A 20,731-nucleotide genomic window follows, 5' to 3' on the forward strand; every position below is an offset into this window, starting at 1 on the left:
GGGTAGAGGTTTGGTTAACTTCATTAGAAACTGCCAGACTCTTCCCCAGTGATTCCATCGCTTTACCTTCCTGCCAGCAACGTATGAGAGTTCTGTCTGCTCCACATCCTCGCGAATGTTCGATGTCGTCAGTCTTTTTCATTTGAACTCTTCTGGTGGCATCTCATTGCGGTTCTGATGTGCATTTCTCTGATTACTAATGATGTTGAGCACTTTTCTATGTGCTTATTGACCATCTGTCTATCTTCCTTTGTGAAGCATCCATTCAAGTCTTTTGCCCAATTTCTTTGTTTTTGTTTTTTTTTTTTTTTAACTGAGCTGTTGGAGTCTTTTATTCTAGATACAAATTCTTTGCAGGTATATGGTTCATGAACATTTTTTGGCCAGTCTATGGCTTGCTGATTCATTTCTTAACAGTATCTTCTGATGAGAAGGTTTATATTTGATGAAGTTCTAATTTCTTTTTTTTGTCTCTTACAGTTATTTGTGTCCTAAGAAAAATTTGCCTTTCTCTGGATGCAAAGATATTCCCCTCTATTTTCTCCTAGTAGCTTTACAGATCTTGCATTTATATCTAGATCTAAAATCCATCTCAAATTAATATATATTAACTCTATATACTTATATATACATATATAAATGTATATAATATATTGTACAATATATTTTATTGTATAATATACATATGTATGTAGTCTGATGTAGGGGTTGAAATGCAATTTTTCCTTATAGATATCCGGTTGTTTGTACACCATTGGTTGAAAAGATTTTCCTTTTCCGCACCAAGTTGTTCTGGTACCTTTGACAAAAATCAGTTGACACACAGTCTTGATTATTTAAAGTAGTGTGAGTCCTCCAGCTTTGTTTTTCTTTTTCAAGATGGTTGCGGCTATTCTAGGACCTTTGCACAGCCATAAGTGCCAGGTGTCCATTTATTGTCTCTCAGATCCAAATTCACCCTTCCGTACCTGCTCTGGGATAATGAAGTGGACTCCTTAAGCATTTCTCCTTGAAGAGGGCATGATGTCAATCTTTGTCACTAGAAGGTGCTGGGAGGACATTGCAATAGCAGAAGGGTTCTCCTCACGGCTCCTTTTGCGATGTTTTGCTTTTCCTTGCCTTTCAGCTGCTGTCAGCTGCACAGTGGGCTGTGGCGGGGTGGACATACACGGACTGTGTACCCAGAGCACGGAGTCCCTTGTGACTTTGCAGCCCTGGCCTGGTGACCACCTTGCCACAGTCCTCCCAGTACAGACATCACACACTTCCAGCCCTCCTACCCACAGCAGCTCCCCACTCCCTCTGCACACCACCAGCCTCAGCTTACCTGAGCCCTGGAGAGCTGTTTCCCGCGGCCCTCCCAACCCAAACAGGGCAGCACCAGGTCTCCCGCCCAGCGGTGATCTGGCTCCCTTTGCTCGTCTGTTCCTGGGAGGGCTGTTCTGCTGCCTGGTCTGGCCTTAGTAACCTAGCAAGATTCTCCACCATCCAGCGGGCTGCCACCAACCTTCTCTGGGGAGGTCTGGAGCCCAGCCTTTGGGAGGAGACCCTCCAAGTTTGTCCTTTGTTGATGTTGAAATACTCCTCTGCAACAAGGTAGTCTCCTTCTGACCAACGTTCTCATCACTCATCTGGGAATTACATAGCAAGTTTAGGCAACTAACATTCAGTGAGTACATCATGGTCAGGGAAGCAGGCTTTAGGGCCAGGCTATCTAGGTGCATATCCTGGCTCTGCCTTTTGGCAGGTCTTGGACATGTTTTATAACCTCTCTGTCCTCAGTTTTCTCGCCTGTAGAATGGGCATGATAAGAGCATAGGGTCAGAATGAGGATCAATAGAGATAATGCATGTCAAGCATTTAGTGTCGTGACTAACGTAGTAAATGCTCAGTTCCTGGCAGCAGCTGCTGTTACTACAGTTATTGCTTTTACTATCATTACTTGTATCCCTAACTGGCTCATAAATGCGTAATGAAGAGAGCATAATTTAATCTCTGCTCTCAACTATCCCCAGGGTTTGGGATCTTGCTATTTCCATTTTAGACGTGCAATAAAAATGACAGAATAAGCGAGCTGCTGAGGAATGTTCTGTTTCCTGTAGAAAGAAGAAGCGGGGCGGAAGCACATTCGTCTGCACATGGAAGGCGCGCTGACTGCCCGGGACAAGGTCGGGGTGCAGGATTTTGTGCTGTTGGATGCCTACACCAGTGAATCTGCTTTTCTGGACAATCTTCGCAAGCGTTTCAGCGAGAACCTCATCTATGTAATGTAACCCATTTCTCAGCTGTTTTTCCTAGGGTGGTGGCTCCCTTCTGGTCTTGTCTCGATGATCGTGAACAGTATCACTCTAATTAGGTTAGCCGTTAAAGGGAGGTGTCGAGGGACCACTGTCAGGTGCACTTTGATTCTTTGAATTAAGACTTTTATGTCTGCTGGCGGCAGAGACCCAACTTAAATCGGCCTAAGCCGCAAGAGGGAATCTATCAACCTATGTAACTTCAGGGTCCAGAAATAGATCTAGGGTCTAGGGTGATGTCTTGAGGACTCTTTCCCATCCCTCTGCTTTCTTTTGCGTCAGTTTCCTTCTGGAGCAGCCTCTCTGCATGGTGGCGAGGTGGCTGCCAGCAGAACCAGGCTGATATGTTATCCTCTTAAAGCTGCTACTGAGAAGGGAGCAAGTCTTCTGGGAGACCGACGATGGTTGGCTCTGATTGGCCCATGTTGGGTCATGTGTCTATCTCTGAACCAATCCCCATAGGTAGAAATGAGGAATATTCTGACTGGCCAGGCTATTCCCAGGCCCACTTCTAGAGGTGAGGGATGAGGCCAGTGGCCCCCTGACCTCATGATATGGCCTGAGAGCTGGAGAAGTTCTCTCAGAGGAATCTGTTGGAAGAAGGGGGACTTGATGCCAGGCAGGCAAAAGTAAGAGATGTCTACCATATCCCAGGAATCTTCAAGGGTCAAGACTGCAGTACTTTACCAGAACTCTGTTCAAGTTGGTCTCCTTGCTTCTAGTGGTCAATTTTTATTAAGATCTCCATTTATCACTCCACCTTGGTTTGATTGGTCGATTTCCAGGTAAATTCCTTTAAGGGTGCACTCAACAGTGTTTCTGTGTGTGTGTGTCTGTGTAGGTGGGTGTGTTATTGTTTACTTTTATTAGCTTTTGCTAAGAGTAAATGAGATGATCAGAAGCAGTTTAAAAATATTAAAAAATAAAAAAAATTTTTTTTCTTATAGTTATTTTGCTTGTAATAGTGCCCGTGGCTTAGTCTACATGTGGAAACCAAGGTTACCAAAAGAAACAAGCAAAGTGTTTCTCAGAGTATACATTTTTAATCGTGGAAATAGATTTCATCTATAAGTTTATGTATAAGCAGAAGAGAAATAGTATGGTTTGGGGAAGTATAAGTGGGATGATAGGATCATCATGGATAAATGAAATGTTTCCAATCTGAACAGGTAAATTTCAGAAACTGTGTCCTATCCTGGAAGATTTCTACTGATGGAAGCGATGCAGAGTTTTAGTCAAAATACTCATCTGTGATCCGGTTCTCTGTTTGACTTTGTCCTAGAGATTGGAAACAATAGTTGGAATGATTTTAGCATAATTGAATGTAGGCTTGAGTACCTCCAGTCTTTGAGACTCTGAAATGAAAAGCAACAACAAACTCAGAATCTGAAAACACCAGATATATTTTTTATACCATTTTTAAAGGTTACTTTCCATTTACAGTTCTTACAAAATATTGGCTCTATTCCCCGTGTTGCACAATACATCCTTGAACCTATCTTATACCCAGTAGTTTGTACCTCCCACCCCCAAACCTATATCTTGCTCCCCCCCACCTCTCCCCACTGGTAACCACTAGTTTGTTCTCTATATCTGAGTACCAGATGTATTTTTTATAAATACTGGGATTTTAAAAAATAAATTTATGTATTTTACTTATTTATTTTTGGCTGCATTGGGTCTTCGTTGCTGCGCACAGGCTTTCTCTAGTTGCAGCGAGTGGGGGCTACTCTTCATTGCGGTGCGGGGCTTCACCGCAGCTACTGAAGCCCACACACCTAGAGCCCGTGCTCCAGATGTATTTTTAAAGGAGCCTAAATATTTATTTTTATATATAAGAGCTTAGAACTTTTATTCATAATCATATTCCAAGAAGCTTTCTTTAGTGGCTATATTACAAATATAAGTACTTCAAACACTTGAATATTAGTTGAATCCAACAGTGAGATCTAGAGAAATAAATGCCAGTAGTGGGAGTGTTTGCCCAGTTTTAGATGGCAGGTATATATGCTTGCCCTGCTTTCACTCAATCACCAGAAAGACCTTTATGAAACATGAATCAATCAGATCATGGTATACACCCTCAAAGTCATCTCTTTTACGTAATAGTTCAGGGCAGTGTTTCATTTCAGTAGCGGGGAGTGGGCTCTCTGACATCCATTGCATGTGGAATGAACCCCCAGTTCCTGACACCCTGCATGGTCTCAACTCACACCCTCCCCAACATCCTCTCTACCATTTTCTAGTCTCCCCTCCCTCGCTGGCCTCCAATGCAGAGCCACACGTGTCCCCTCAGCCTGAGATGCCCTTCCTGCCTACATTTTTCATGACGGGCTCATCATCCTTCAAATCTCAGCTCAGATGTCATCTCCTTAGAGAAGCCTCCCAAAGCCCACTAGCTAAGGTGGCCTTCCTTAGTCATGCACTCACTCATTACTCTATTTATGCCTTTCTTAGCACACTAATTGAAGCAGTCTTGGTCCCTTGGCTGTTTGTCTGCCCGCCTATGCCATGTAGGTTCCATGACAGCAGAGACCCCCCTCCCCACCTGTCTTATTTATCGTGTTATAGTCCCAGCACTGAAGGAACACAAGGGGATTATAGCACGTGATGGTCTTTTGCTGTAGCCATTTGCACCCCGAAATTCCTCACTAGTGCTTTGGTCTATTCCTCTAGACATATATTGGGACCCTCCTTGTGTCTGTGAACCCATACCAGGAGCTTGGAATCTACACTGTGAGCCAGATGGAACTTTATCAAGGGGTCAATTTCTTTGAACTGCCACCGCATGTGTAAGTAGCACCCATGAGGTCAGCAATAGGAGTATTTTTCTCTCTTTCTACCTCTCTTTTTTCCCCCTCTCTCCCTTCACCCCACCCATCCACCTACCACCCACCCACCCACCCACCCATCCATTCATCTACCCACCCACATACCCACCCTTCCACCTATTCACCCACCCACCCATCCATTCATCTACCCACCCATCCATCTACCCATCCGTCCACCTACCCATCCATTATCCATCCACCCAACCATCTACATCCTTGATGCATGCCCATTAGGTTGTGTATCTCACTTAAACTGCTGCCTTCTTCTGAAACAAGTCTTTCAACAGAGTGGAAAACATCAGCAGATCATTATCAAATCTAAGCTTAAATATGATGAGAAGTAGAATCTTTGTATGACTCCTGAGAAATCTAAATGTGGCTAGAGAGGTGTCTTCTCTTGGAAATGGATTGCTATAGTGCCTTCTACTGGTACCTGAATGTCATGGCAGCTGAGAAGAATGCCCATTGGTAGGAACTTACCAGGGCTGCAGATCCATAAGAAAAGCAATTTCCTGCCTGGTCTGTATGTGACTTGGGCTTTGCTGAATTTCCCAGTTCTCCTCCTTGGTCGACTTCTGGGCTAATATTTAGGTTCTCCCTTCATTTTTCTTGGTGATTCACCTATTCTACTCCCAAGGCATTTATGAACCTTTCTGCCTCACCACCACCAGTGATTTCTGAAATACCCAGCTTTCAAACTTGGCCACATACTAAGATTATACCCTTGGGAGACCTTCATGCTTTGGTTTCTGATCTTGTAGATAAAGCCCTTATACTAGTTTTACCTCTTGTCCTAAAGCTATCACAGAACTTTTCAAATCTTTTTGGTTTCCTGCCTCTATACTCTTAGTACTTTAGGTTTTGAAGGGAAGAAAACACGAGATCTTATATCTATTGAGTTACTCAATATTTAGACAAGATGTTATTTCCACCTACAGTTAATAGAGCATCTCTTGGGGATGTAACTTAGTATGTAACTTATTCTTATAAGAAATGTTGATAGATTTTTTAAAAATTGGTAAATTTTGAAAAATCTTTTTATTCCTGCCCCAATTCTTCACTGTAACTCTTCTATTGTTAGAGTTTTGATATCTAGTACACTCTGTGAGTGATCAGTCAATGGGTCATGGTGAAGGTTTGCTATCTGTCTGAACTAAGTGCCTTGTACCACAATCTGGACGTGGCTTCTGGGAGGAAGGGTACTTTGCCCTTCTGCTCTGGTGGGCATCAGAGTCAAGGGAAGGAGGGTTATAGTCACTTCCATTCCTGGCGTTTCTGTCTCACTACTTCCCCAGCTACGCCATAGCTGACAACGCTTACCGCATCATGTGCTCTGAGCTAAATAACCACTTCATCCTCATTTCTGGAGAGAGCGGGGCAGGGAAAACGGAGGCCTCCAAGAAGATTCTCCAGTATTTTGCAGTGACCTGCCCAATGACTGAGTCACTACAAATAGCCCGTGACAGACTGCTACTCTCCAATCCAGTGCTGGAGGTGAGCGATCTTTGAGGACCTAGAGAGGGCAGTTCCAGGGAGGTCACTAAGTAAGAAGAATCTTCTGTTCGGGTAGGTCAGTCAAAATGGGCAGGTCTGGAAGTTAAGAAGAGGGCAGTGGATCACATGGGTAGTATTGTGGTTGAAGGGCATGACCTTGAAGTCCAGCAGGCATGGAGACTAACCCTGGGGCAGTCATGCACCAGCAAGCTTCTGCAATCACTCCCCATCTGGAGAATGGGTCTACTCATAGTACCTACCTCTTAAGAGGTTTTGAGGATTAAACAAGATGAATGCATAAAAAGCACACAGCAGAATTAGTAAGCACTAAAATAATACTCTTATTATTCATTAATATTTTTATTGTTTAATTAAAATCATTTTGATGATTATTATTTCTACTATTGCAATTCACTGACTTGCTGGATGATTTTGAACACGTTATTTTCTCCTGTGTTTTGGTTGCTCTTTGTGTAAAAGGTGTTTATGGTTGAAGGGATTTTCCCAGTAGACCTTTGGGCTGAACAGTTTACATCTTTGATATAGGAAGGTGTCTGGTGATGGGGGCCATTAACTGTGCCCTTCTAGAACAGCAAGGGCCCAGGGTCCTATCTACCTCTCCTTAGGCCATTTCTAATCTATTCCTAGATTGGATTCTAGGGAGAAGATATTTTTCCCTTCTTTTCTCTGGGTCCAACCCCAATATTTGGCATCAAATCCTCTGTAAATAGTGATTCCTTCTTAGAATATAAAGTATGGCTTTCATTCCTGGTTCCCTCTCCCCTCCTCCAATGAGCATGTCATTTAGGGTCAGGAATTCGATGAGCATGGCAAATGACTTAAATGGCACTGAATGACACTTAATGTCATTGAGTGACACATTAAATGACACTGAATGACACTTAATGACTTAAATGGCAGTGAATGACAACTTGGTTCAGTCTCCCCTCCCTTTGTATTCCAAGGCTTTTGGAAATGCCAAAACACTCCGGAATGACAACTCCAGCAGATTTGGAAAATACATGGACATACAGTTTGACTTTAAGGTACACTGAAGTTCCTATTACTGCTTCACGGGAACCCCTTAACTTGCCAGCAGTGGAAACCCATCTCAAGGCACCTTAAGGGAGGAAGGGCATTTATTGGCTCAAAAAGTTGAAAAATCCAGGATTAGTGCTAGTTCTAGGAAATGCAAATAAAGACCACGATGACATATTTTACTATGTGGGCAAAAATTAAGAAGTCTGATAATACCAGGTGTTGGTAAAGATGTGGATCATTAGGAACTCTTACACATTGCTGGTGGGGAGTACATTGGTACAGCCCATTTGGAAAACAATGTATCATCTTGTGATGTTGAAATCACATAATCTAAGGTGGAGCCATTCCACGCCTGGAGATATTCCTACAGATGTGCAAACATGCCCACAACAGCACTGCTCACGACGGTAAAGGGACTGGAAAAGAACCAACACATCTCGAGAGAGCTGAATGCCCATCGACAGGAGAACAGCCAAATTGCGGGATGCTCACACAATGAGATGTTTTATGGCAGTGAGAGCATGTGAACACCAGCTACACACAATGTAGACGGGTCATGAGAACGTACTGGTGTCAGTGTGATGCCATTTCTTATAAAACTTGAAAACATTCCAAAGTAAACAATACATTGCTTATGTATACATAATTATATGACATGGGTTGGCAAACTTATTTGGAGAGGGCCAGATAGTAAATATTTTAGGCTTTATGGACCATACAGCCTCTGTCTCAACTACTCAACTCTGCTCTTGTAGCATGAAAGTAGCCAGAGACAACACATAATGAATGAGTGTGGTTGTGTTGTACACAGAGTTTAAATGAGGCTAATGCAAGTAAGAGGGGTAGACAAAGTTCTCAAGGACACATAATTCCAAGTGACAAAGTGACACTTCGGCTAGAGAACAGTAACTGGCTAGGTGTTCAGTGTAGTGATGAGGACAGACTGACTCAGGGTTTCCCAGAGGCTGGAACATGGGTTTCTGGTGGTGTGTGCATAGACTTTGAAAAAAATTTAATAACAATATATATTTTTTCACTTTTTATTGAAATTCTACACATAGTAAAAAGGACACAAATCATGCATACAGCTTGATAAATTTTTACATATGAATCTACCTGTGTAACCACCACTCAGATCAAGATATAAAAATTTCTAGCACCTAGAAAGTGCTCCTACCTGTCTCTGACAATACACTCCCTTCCCAAAGGTGATTGCTGTTCTGACCTCTATAATCACAGATTCATTTTGCTCCTTCTTGAACTTCAGAAAAATGGAATTATACAATTGTTCTATTTTGTGTTTGGCCTCTTTCAGTCAACATGTCTGTGAGATTCAACCATGTTGCTGCATGGAATTGTTCATTTTTTGATTGCTCGACTTTTATCACCATTTATCTGTTCTCCTGTGTTGGACATTTGGGTTGTATCCAATTTGGGGCTATTGCAAATAGTGCTGTGAACATTCTTGTACCTCTTTTAGTAGATATAAGCACACTCCTTTATGTTGGGTATATACCCAGAGGTGGCATTGCTGGGTTCTTACCAGCAATGTTATAATTGAGAGTTTCAGTTTTTCCACACTCTTGCCAACAGTTGGTATTGTCAGTCCTTTTAGTTTTAGGCATTCTGATAGGGTATAGTAGTTTCTCACTGTAGTTTAAATTCGTATCTCCCTGATTTTTAATGAAGTTTTGCCCGTTGGTCATTTAAAGACCCTCTTGTATGTTAAAGTCTTTTGCTCATTTTTAATTGGGCTGTCTGGTTTTTTTTCCTTATTGATTTGCAAGTGTTCTATATATGTCCTGGAACACAAACCCTTTATTGGCTATCTTATTTAAAGCAATAATTAAGACAAGTGTGATGTTGGCACAAGAATATATAAAGAGGCTGATGGACCAGAAGAGAGTCGAGGAAGACCCCTCCCCCCGCCCCGCTCACGTATATGGTCACCAAACTTATGACCAAAGCACCACTGTGATTCAGTATGCATAGAATTGTCTTTCTAATAAATGGTGCTGGTCAACTGGAAATCCATATGGAGGATAAAGAGATCTTTGGCCTCAACTTCACCCCATATACAAAAATTGAATAATGATGGATCATAGTCCTAAACGTGGATGGTAAAACAGTTGCTTCTAGACGAAAACACAGAAAATATCTTCATGACCGTGGGCGTAGGCAAAACTCTTTTTGAAACGGAACCCAGAAAACACTAATCCTAGAAGATCGTTAGATCAGACTTGATTCAAATTCAGAATTTCAGTTCATCAGAAGACACCAGTAAGAAAGTGGTTTGATTATTGTTTTTTTTTTCCCCCGAATTTTTTGCTCTCTGTTGAAGGGCATTCCTGTAGGCGGGCATATCATCAGTTACTTGATAGAAAAGTCTCGAGTCGTCTATCAAAATCAGGGTGAGCGGAATTTCCACATCTTCTACCAGCTGCTAGAGGGTGGAGAAGAGGAGCTCCTTGCTTACCTGGGACTTGAGCGAGACCCCCAGCTGTATAAATACCTCTCACAGGTTGGAAAGACCAGCACCTGGTTCTGGTGGCCCTTTGGAGGGGGGGATCAGGGGTGTTTGGGGGACTTCTGTGGGATGTTCAATAACTTTCTCATTACCATTGTGGAGGTATTCTACTGATTGGTTTCTTGACCCCTCCTTTTACGCCTGGCAGGTATATCATCTTGGTACAGTAACCAATATCTCAGTGAGTGGTTCTCAGCCCTGGCTGAAGTTAGAATCACCCAAGGAGCTTTTGAAACACACAAATGCCTGGGCTCTACTTTCCAGAGATTCATATTTAATTGGTCTAGAGCAAGACCTGGACATCAGGGTGGTTTTATTTATTTTTTTTTATAATCTTTTTTATTATAAACATTTTCCATTTTCAGAAAAGTTGAATCAATATCATTACATGCCTCACTCACATTAAAAAATTATTACCACTTTGCTATATCTGCTCTATCATCTAACTTCTGCTGAACCATTTTAAAGCAATTTGCGATTTTATGGCACTTCTGTCACAAATAATAATTCAGCATGTAGCTTCTAAAAATAAGAGTATTTTCTTATACCGTGCTACCATATTGAACCTTAAAAATTAACAATAATTTCCTTATATCATCTACTAACTAGTCCGTAGTCAAATTTTCCATTGTCCTCAAAATACTATCTATAGCAGTTTCTTCCAACTAAGATAAAATCATGCATCGGTTATTATGTTTCTTTCAATCTAGACTCTTACTTCTTTTCATAAAATTAACAGTGTGAAGATGCTAGAGCAGTAGACTGAGATTAAATATTTTTGGTAAGGACACTGCATAGATGCTCTGCGTAGATATCCTGCATCATCTCAGCAGACACATGTTGTCCATTGCTTCACTGTTAGTGATGCGAATTTGATCACTAGGTTAAGGTGGTGGCAGATCTTTCCACTGTAGAAATATTTTCCATCAAGGTTGTTTTAAACATTCCTTGATGATTAAATGCAATTCAGTGAATCCCCTGGATATTCTAATGCACAGCTGAGGTGAGAACTTCTGGTCTAGTGTGATAGAAACACACTGTCTATCTCTGTCCTCAACCTATGGTACTTCATTCTGCTTTCAGAACTAGTTTGGAAAAGACTTTTTGCACCTTCCTGCCTTCCATCCCGAGAACTGTTTTCTGCAAAATGAATGAGCATCCTCCCTTACAGAAATAGTTCAGACCATTTCTATGAGCAATCCTAGGATGTAGTGTTGTACAAAGTGGCTTCCAGAATTTAACTTCCCAGCACTAATTTTTTTGCAACCAGCACTAGGGTGTGGGATGCTCAGGATGTATAGCACCTCTCAGTGTTTGATGTCACTAGCACCTTTTTGCCCCAAGATTTTTGGATTTTTCTCTTCTCTCTCGGCCTGGCTTGAACGGAGGTCACTTGGCAGAGTACAAAGCAGGAACATCATTTAAGAAAGAGAGCCAGGTCTTATAAAGTGAATATTGTAAAATGAAGACCAGCGTATCATAGTAAATCTTGGAGGAAAAGATGACTTGATGGAAATTTATTTTGAAAAATGCAGCTAAATCAGGAAGATAAAAGAATCTCATAATCTCATTTTATACTTAACAAACTTTGTACTAATTCTTAGAACAAAGAATAAATCAAATTTGATTTTTTTTTCTTTTTGAGGACCTCATTTTTCCAACAGAGCTGTATGGGAGCATCACCTTTGGCTTTTCATAGCATGCATGATCAGAGGATCAATTTGTTACACTCTTTGAGGACTTCATCCATTAAGGATGGATTTCATCCATTTAAGAGGACTTCATTTATGTAGGGCTTCTCCTAACCATTTGATTATCAAATCACTCTCTTTGGGAATGTATCATGCCTTTATCCTTGCAGATTTTTTCTGGCCCGATTAATTTGGCCAGATCCTCATGCCACAGTGGCTTTGGAAATGGCTCAAGCAATTCACCAGTATTATTTTGATCGATTTCATATTCTCCTGTAACTTTGGCAAACTTTGTGACTGCTTTGTAGTATATTTGCACTGCTTCCAAACCTCTAGGTGTCCTCTGAGGACTGACTTAGACTAGCCCTGCCCTTGGAGAGGCAAGAGCAGATGTTGCTAGTTGTGTGGGCAGGGATATTTGGGAGGCTGCAGATTTAACACTGGCCAGTTCACTGGTGAATATTTTCATGGTATGACACCTTTGTTTTCCCCATGCAACAAGGAACTCTTTTAAGATAACAAATCTTCAGATAATCAGGAAACTAAGAATACTCTGCACTACAAAAGCAAAAAAAAAAAACCTCATCTAGAAGGTTTTCTCTTTAAATTGTGATATTGGTAGTCTGTTACTCGTTTAAAAGACAGCCTCTAGAGTTAATGGGAAAAGTCTTATTACACTTCCTGTAGAATCTGTGTTTCTCTAGATGCCAAACTTTTATTTCCTTGAGTGAAGGAAATCCTGCAGTGAAGTTTCTGATGTTGGTTGCTAAGTGTGTCAAGATTGTTTTCTGAATTTAAATACTGTCATTTTCCTGTATGTTTCAGCAGATATCTATTGAGACAAGTGTTTCCAATTTATTCAGCAAAAATGGCAAGAAAACCTATTTTTAAAAACACACTAAAGATACACCACTAATATGTAACTTTGAAAGTTTTCCCAGACAGATTTTTAAACAAAATTACAAATAAATTTGAAAAAAGCAGCAGTTGGCAAATCGTCAGGTGCTAAACAGTTAGAATAGAACCCATTTTTTTTCACAGCTCAGAACATTCTAGAACTAGCTTTTTCGTGCTTGTAGAGAAAATCATTTTGATTAGGAGTAGGTGTTTATAAACCTAACTGTCCTTATAAAAATGCTGTTAAGTGACCCAATTCTGTGTCAACAGGGCCACTGTGCCAAAGAGTCGTCTATTAATGACAAGAACGACTGGAAAACTGTTTCCAATGCCTTTTCTGTCATCGATTTTACTGAAGATGATCTTGAGGTATGAGCCCCCCGAGGGCAGAGATGCCAGTAGTCAGGTCTGGGACTGAGGAAACCATCCTGGTTTCTTGGTGATTACACAGTAGGGTTGCCAGATTCAGCAAATAAAAACATAGGACACTTAGGTACATTTGAATTTCAGATAAACACTGACTAATTTTTTAGTAGAAGTATGTCCCAACATTGCATGGGACAAACTTCATACTAAAAATTAGTCATTGCTCATAAATACACTACCATGTGTAAAATAGATAGCTCATGGGAACCTGCCGTATAGCACAGGGAGCTCAGCTCAGTGCTCTGTAACGACCTAGATGGGCGGGATGGTGGGGGGAAGGAGGTTCAAGAGGGAGGGGATATAGGTATACATATAGCTGATTCACTTCATTGTACAGCAGAATCTAACACAACATTGTAAAGCAATTTTACTCCAATAAAGAAAAGAAAAAATAAATAAAAATTAGTCATTGCTTACTTGAAATTCAAATGTTAACTGGGCATTCTGCATTTTATCCAGCAGCCCTGAAATTTCCCAGTGTTGGGTGCCAGCAGGTGGTCATGTTTCCTCTTCCCCTTAAACCCAATCTCAAATATTTAATCCCCTAGAACGCTAGGAATATCATTTATTTATGCTTCTATATTGGAACAAACTGGACCAAACTGTAGGATTTATAAACAGTTTGTTTTTACATCTTTTTGTCCTTGTTTTCTGGGTGGGTGGGGGGTTGTTAAACTATTGATCTTTCAAGGACCAGGATATAATTTTAAAATATATATATATGTATGTATATATACACATATGTGTATATATATATACACACACACATATATATACACACATATATCTGGGATCATGACATTGGAACATTAGATTGGTGGGGAGGCACAGGGTGATATCAAAATAGCAGTGTCTCGTGCTGGAGATGAGTGAGGCATCATCCTGCCCTCCGCCGAGGCTCTTTCCCGGCTTCCCTTAATATCTGGGGAAGGAGGAAACTCCATTCGTTCTGTGAGCTCCAGGCTGGAATTCAGGGGCGGGGAGTTCTCCCTCGGGTATCTCCTCTGATGACATTTATCAATTAGGCGGCCACCGTCTTCTCTCCCTGCCCTCCTCACCACTTCCCACATTCCTAGAATCTCTTTGGAATTATTGCCAGTGTCCTACACCTGGGGAACATCTGTTTTGAAGAGAACCAGCAAGGCTGTGCCTCCATACCAGACACCCACGAGATCAAACGGATTGCCAAGGTGATGGTCCAATTTGGGAGAGCCCCGGTGCGGGGGAAGCAGACACTTTCAGAGATGGAGAGGTGGGGGAGGGGAGTGAGGCAGCCGGACGCCCATGTCCCAAATGGCTCACATCGTGTTTTCCCAGCTGACACTGGTTAGGAGGTTTAAAGAGCATGGGGGTAGATAAGGGAGTGGGTAAAAGCCAGTTGGTTGAAAGACCAAATATGATCTGTTTTGCATTAAAGCACAATTAGTAGGGCGGTTACACCTGGACCTGGAAACTCTTTATTAGTAAAGTTGGGTTACTGAATGGCATTTTGATTTCCATTTATTCAGCTCCTAGGGGTCCACCCATGGGTCCTTCTGGAAGCTCTCACCCATAGAAAGATTGAAGCCAAAACGGAGGAGGTAAAAATGGCTCTAGGTGGAAATGTACCTGCCCTTCCCACCACTGCTGCCAGCAGGATGGTGGCCCTAGGGGAGGCCAGACTCCTGAATCCTGCCCACAAGGTTCTGTGTGGTCCAGCTTCTGTCAGCATCTCCTGCCTTAACTTCCCCATCCCCCAACATCCCACCATCACAAGCTCTCTGTGCCTCACGCTCGCCCTGCCTTCCCTCCACAGAGTCTTTGCATATGCTGTTCCCTCTGCTGGAACACTTTTCCCTATGCTTCTTGTAGTTAACCCAGCCTCATCCTTCAGTTCCCAGGGATCATTTCTTCAAAGTCCTTTCCCTGCTCATCCCACCCCTACCCTAAAGCACCATATGTATCTCCTTATAGCACTTGTCACTCTCAGCTTGAGAGCAACATGATGCTTCTTTGTGTGACTTGTTGAATGTCCCCCTGCAAAATGTGAGCCCACAAAGGCTGGTACTGTTTGCTTTAGTCATGGCTGTATATCAGCACAGTGCCTGGCACTCAAGAAATAGCATAAACAGAACAGGCGGGAGGGGCATCTTTCCCCATCAAGTATCCTTCCCTAGTCATCTTTAAAGCCTAGGTTGAACACTCAGGAGGACTTTTAATTTTTTTAACCTCTGTAAAGATGTACCTGTCGTTCTTCTCAGGTGATATGCCCATTGACGCTAGAACTCTCTGCCTACGCTAGAGATGCAATGGCAAAGGCCGTTTATGGACGAACATTTACTTGGCTGGTCAACAAAATCAATTCCTCCTTAGTGAACAAGGTTGGTCCACACACATTGGGTAATGTGCTCACTAACATGGTAATGTTTTATAACCAATATCTTTACTCTAAAGAATTTGTGAGAATTGACTGTATGCTCCTGGTGGGCAGGGATGGTGTCTTTTCACGTCTACATTTCCAAAGTCTAGCACACAGTAGGCTCACAAAAATGCATGCTGAATGATCTTGGCTGTGTGTCCCCAAGTGTGGGACACACAGCATTTCAAGTATGCCAGGTGGCTTTAAGTATACACAGAAACTTTTCCTTTTAACAGTATATTTTAATGCGTATAAGAAAAAACAGGCTGAGTCCTTCGAATTTACCCTAAGGGCATATTTCCTTTTTAAGTGGAGTTATTTAAATTAAAAAGGGAGTTTACTCAAAGCTGGAAATTAAGGAAATGATATGAGGGCAATGGGGTACATAGATGTGGTGAGACTCAGGGAGGAAGCATGCAAAGGACAGATTTGGATACATTGACTCAGTACATCATATACAATGTTAAATTGTGTCCCTTAAAAAAAAAAAAAAAGACATGCTCTCTTTAAATAGCCATCCTTGCTGGGCAGCACTTGGTCCTCTGTTGAAAATGATATGCAAAGTATCTGCCTTCTCTCCTGGATAAACATCTCCTTCCTGCTGTTTATAGCTTCCTTCTTTCCTTCCCTCCCTCCCTCCCTTCCTTCCTTGTTTTCTCATTTTTTTCTCTCTCTCTTCCTCTTCTTTTCTCTCCCTCTTTCTCTATCTCTTTCTTCTTCTTCTTCTTTTTTTTTTTTTGGATTGAATGTGGGATTGGGAGGCTGAAGAGGGCTGAAGCAAGGAAGTGAATCAGAAGATGAAGGTTTCACTGCTCCGGTGATGGATAAGGAAGCTGGGATGGGATCTGGGGAGGCTGCAAGCAGGAGGAGGCAGGAGGAGGCAGGCTGGGAAAATTATTTCTACCCTAAGGTTCTTCTGTGAGCCATTGCTGGAGAGAGAAGGCATGAGATTTATAGCCAAGTCCCAGATTTGGGGACAGCTACCAGGTTTTGAGTGTCATAAAGTAAACAACCTTAATGATTAATGGTGTGTGTTACTTTGACTAGGATTTCACTGGGAAAACTGTGATTGGATTGCTGGATATCTATGGGTTTGAAGTCTTTGACAAGAATGGGTGAGTTCGTTGTTACCCACTGGTTCTTTGTTTTTCTTTAAGGTCTGAGTCTGGTTTATGGCATCTCTGATGTTATTGGAATTCATTTTCCTATTTCTAGAAATTCTCCAGATTTGCATAGCCCCTACCTAATAGACTTTTCTAGAACAGAATAACTATAAAAAATGCAAATGTCTTTTAGCTTGACTCTTCTGATCTATTTAGTAAATTATTTGTTTAATAAGGGCTTTGGTTTTTCTGTATGGAAAAGCATCCTTAAAAATAAGTAAAAGCAATTTTTTTAAAACTTGGTCTACTCACGTAGCTTTAGTTACTTAAATCTTTTGCACCTCTAGTTTTGAACAGTTCTGTATAAATTACTGCAATGAGAAACTCCAGCAACTATTAATTGAGAGAACCCTAAAAGCGGAACAGGCAGAATATGAAATGGAAGGTATAGAGGTAAATGTTTCGATGTTTTCTCCTCATTTGATTTCTTAACCTAGCAAAAGACATTTACTTGAGAAATATTATTTCATTGGAGATTTTTCCGGATTAGTACTAAGGATTATTTTTCACTCCTTCTCTGCTTATGTCGTGGGAAGTTATTTTGATATCCAGCAAGTATTCTTTTTGAAATGTTAGAGATAAAAATCAGATTTGGGAAAAACAGTTGGAAAATCAATTTAAAAGAATTATATTTGATGCTCATCTTAATCCTTCTTGGAGAATTTTTTTCCTCTTTGTCATGTTAGTGGGAGCCAATTCAGTATTTCAACAACAAGATCATCTGTGACTTGGTAGAAGAGAGACACAAAGGAATCATTTCCATTCTGGTGAGAAAATTAACATTGACTTGGGGCCCATTCAATGGTATTTACAATACCCAGGCTTACAGAGGGTTAAGAGTGAAATCCACAGGATTACTGAAGGATGCAAGTTGAACTTTTTTGCTGAATTTTTGCTCCAGGCTTTAGGCTGAGCTTTCCCCTCTTGTTCAGATTCACAGACCTAAATTATAGCCCATCAGGAGATCACAAGGAAAGACCTTTTATAATGAAAGCATGCATGTCTCTCTTCCATAGACATGGAAGGATGAGCCAGGGAACTGGGGACCTGGTTTAGGCACTTGGGGGAGGGGCTGCTTTCATGCTTGGCACTGAGCAGGGAGCCAGAAGACTTAAAGGAAGGCTTTATAAAGAATATCCATGGGGCTTCCCTGGTGGTGCAGTGGTTGAGAATCCGCCTGCCAATGCAGGGGACACGGGTTCGAGCCCTGGTCTGGGAAGATCCCACATGCCGCGGAGCAACTTGGCCCATGAGCCACAACTACTGAGCCTGCGCGTCTGGAGCCTGTGCTCCGCAACAAGAGAGGCCGCGATAGTGAGAGGCCCGCGCACCGCGACGAAGAGTGGCCCCCGCTTGCCGCAACTAGAGAAAACCCTCGCACAGAAACGAAGACCCAACACAGCCAAAAATAAATAAATAAATTAATAAATTAAAAAAAAAAAAAAAAAGAATATCCACGGATCCTGAGTTGAGGCTCCGTGAGGTGGGCCTGTGACCTTCTTCTGAACTATTGTGACTTCTGAAAATATCAGGGTCCTCGAATCCACAATTGTTCCACTTCAAACATCAATGTCTCTAATAAATTCTGAAGGCCAGTGAGAAATGACTTCCCTGCCTTGCCTTCCATTCGGGATCATCTGTACTACGGTTTGCCTCCCTGTTAATGAGAATTACTGGTCCCCTTCCTCCTCCTGCCTCCCCGACAACTAACTGCTGTGTGAACCCATGATTCTAAAGCACAGCAGGGACATTGATGGGTGGCAACTAGAGTCGCCAGGAACATGGGCACCATCTCGATTCAAATCCCAGCCCTACTGCTAATTAGCTGTGTAAGCTTAGGTAGGTGTCTTAACCTCTCTGAGCTCAAATTTCATCATCTTTCAATGGGGCCAATGATAACAGCACTTACCTCAGAGAGGAGCTGTAAGGACAAATTAAGTGAAATAATACATGCAGAGGGCTTAGAACTATACCTGGTGCATGGCAAGCATTCAGACTCTATCCGTTCAGCAAATACCTATTGAATGCTTACTTTGTGCCAGGATTCTGCCTCGTGCTTTGGGACATGGCAGTGGACAAAACAGGTCAAAACAGCTGCACTCAGAGGCTTTAAATTCTAGCATGGAGAGACTAACAACAAACAGGTGAATGGGCAAAATGCACAGATTGTGCAATGGAGAAAAAAGCAGGAAAGATTAGATGTGCTGGTGAGGGGGGTTCAATTTTAGGTAAGATGGTCTAGGAAGGACTCTCTGAGGTGACATTTGAGCAAAGACCTGAAGGGGGCAAACTGCGTGGACGTCCAGGAAGCACAGACTGATGTAAGCTAGTGCATGTACGTTCAATGCGCCTGCAGATTGCTAGACTAGCATTTTAAAATACCTTAGTAGTAAGTACTTGTTTCTATTTGGTTTGCCATAGATGGCATCAGAAAGCATAGAAATATTGCTTTGTAAGAATTGTTTCACCAACGTGAACCCAGCTTTTTTGTTGTTTTAATAAAAGCTACAGGGTTGATTCATTTTTTTAAGATGGTCAATTAAATGTTATCGCTGTTGAGGACCCAAAACAGGAAATAGACATAGCTTGTGAAACAGGAAAGGTTAGACTCAACTAGCTTTACGGCTTGCTTTCCCTGAGGGCTTTGCTCCTAGTAAAAGAGGGTATGTTCTTGGCCAGCTGGTTATGAGTGGTTAAGAGACAATGAAGTTGAGTGTTTCAGCTGGTTATGAAAGCTGCGAAGTGTCCCTGGGAAGACTTTGGACATAGGCGTCAGACAGGTGGGAGAGTTGACTTTTCATGGAAATTTCCAGTCTCTCTGGTCCAAGCTTCCCTGATCAGATTTGAGAAGCTGAGCACATGTGATGGATTACCCTTCCTCCCCCAGAAATGTTCACCCGAACTTGTGTGAGATGATATATTTCAATCCACTACATTTTGCCCCAGCTGGTGGGAGCATTTAAACTTGGAATTGATGGAGGGTGGTGCCATGAACAGAAACTTCTCTTTCTGTTTTGTAGGATGAAGAATGTATTCGTCCTGGTCCTGCTACAGACTTGAGTTTCCTGGAGAGATTGGAAGAGAAAGTGGGCAAGCACGCACACTTCCAAACGTAGGTGTCTCATTGCGAGGCTGTTGTATGGGGGAAGGTCACGTAGAGTTGACCTTTGAACAACACGAGTTTTAACTGCGTGGGTCCACTTATACATGGGCTTTTTTTTTCAATAGTAAATACTTACAGTACTACGTGATCCCATCCCCTGTTGGTTGAATCCATGGATACAGAAGGCCAGCTATGAGTTATACACAAATTTTTGACTGCGTGGAGGTCGGTGCCCCTAAACCCCATGTTGTTCAAGGGTCAACTGTATCTCCATTATCTTGGATATATGGACAGTGCTCTCCAAGAGTACAGATACTTCTTCATTCCTAGAAATATCATGATGATACGCCAACTGCACAACTTTTGTTGGTAGGGGTCAAGGTCATGTGAATTCCAAGTAGAATTTTTTTTTTAAGATTTTGTATCTTTATTCATCATTTCATTTTGGACATGTCCACATGCATGAAATGTTTCTTTTTAATTCAGGCATAAAATACATGCAGGGGTGTATGTAGATCTGAATTGTACAACCAGATGAATTATTATATTTGTGCATACCCACATCACCATTCCACAGATGAAGACATAGAGCATTTACAGCACCCCAGAAAATCAACTAGAAATTTAACATAGTCTTTGAGACAAGGAGGAGAGAATTTAAGGGCATGTGCTCTGGAGTCGTAGGGAGCTGGTTATGAATCCCAGTTCAGCCACTTATTCGGCACATGACTTTGGGCAAGCAATACTCCTGAGTTTGAGTTTCCCCTTCTACAAGATGAGATAATTAATATACCTACCATATAGCATTGTAAATGACTACATAAATCACCTAGTGTAATTTCTGGCCATAGCAAAGATTCAAT

The 20,731-nt window shown here is 41.8% G+C and overlaps 1 protein-coding gene across 1 annotated transcript in view; it reads left to right on the plus strand.

The window, feature by feature from the left end:
- Positions 1 to 2,123: 2,123 nt before the first annotated feature.
- The window catches only part of MYO1H (myosin IH), a 43,636-nt gene continuing 25,028 nt past the window's right edge, over positions 2,124 to 20,731 (plus strand). Inside the window, exons 1-13 of the mRNA XM_061168872.1 lie at positions 2,124 to 2,264; positions 4,974 to 5,089; positions 6,424 to 6,622; positions 7,588 to 7,668; positions 10,005 to 10,184; positions 13,049 to 13,147; positions 14,281 to 14,394; positions 14,713 to 14,784; positions 15,445 to 15,564; positions 16,650 to 16,717; positions 17,053 to 17,158; positions 17,452 to 17,532; positions 19,786 to 19,877. Of these exons, the coding sequence (XP_061024855.1) occupies positions 2,139 to 2,264; positions 4,974 to 5,089; positions 6,424 to 6,622; positions 7,588 to 7,668; positions 10,005 to 10,184; positions 13,049 to 13,147; positions 14,281 to 14,394; positions 14,713 to 14,784; positions 15,445 to 15,564; positions 16,650 to 16,717; positions 17,053 to 17,158; positions 17,452 to 17,532; positions 19,786 to 19,877 (1,454 nt within the window). The 5' untranslated portion in view covers positions 2,124 to 2,138. The remainder of the gene's footprint in view (positions 2,265 to 4,973; positions 5,090 to 6,423; positions 6,623 to 7,587; positions 7,669 to 10,004; positions 10,185 to 13,048; positions 13,148 to 14,280; positions 14,395 to 14,712; positions 14,785 to 15,444; positions 15,565 to 16,649; positions 16,718 to 17,052; positions 17,159 to 17,451; positions 17,533 to 19,785; positions 19,878 to 20,731) is intronic.

The sequence above is a fragment of the Eubalaena glacialis genome, chromosome 15, assembly GCF_028564815.1.
Source record: "Eubalaena glacialis isolate mEubGla1 chromosome 15, mEubGla1.1.hap2.+ XY, whole genome shotgun sequence".
NCBI classification, from domain to species: domain Eukaryota; kingdom Metazoa; phylum Chordata; class Mammalia; order Artiodactyla; family Balaenidae; genus Eubalaena; species Eubalaena glacialis.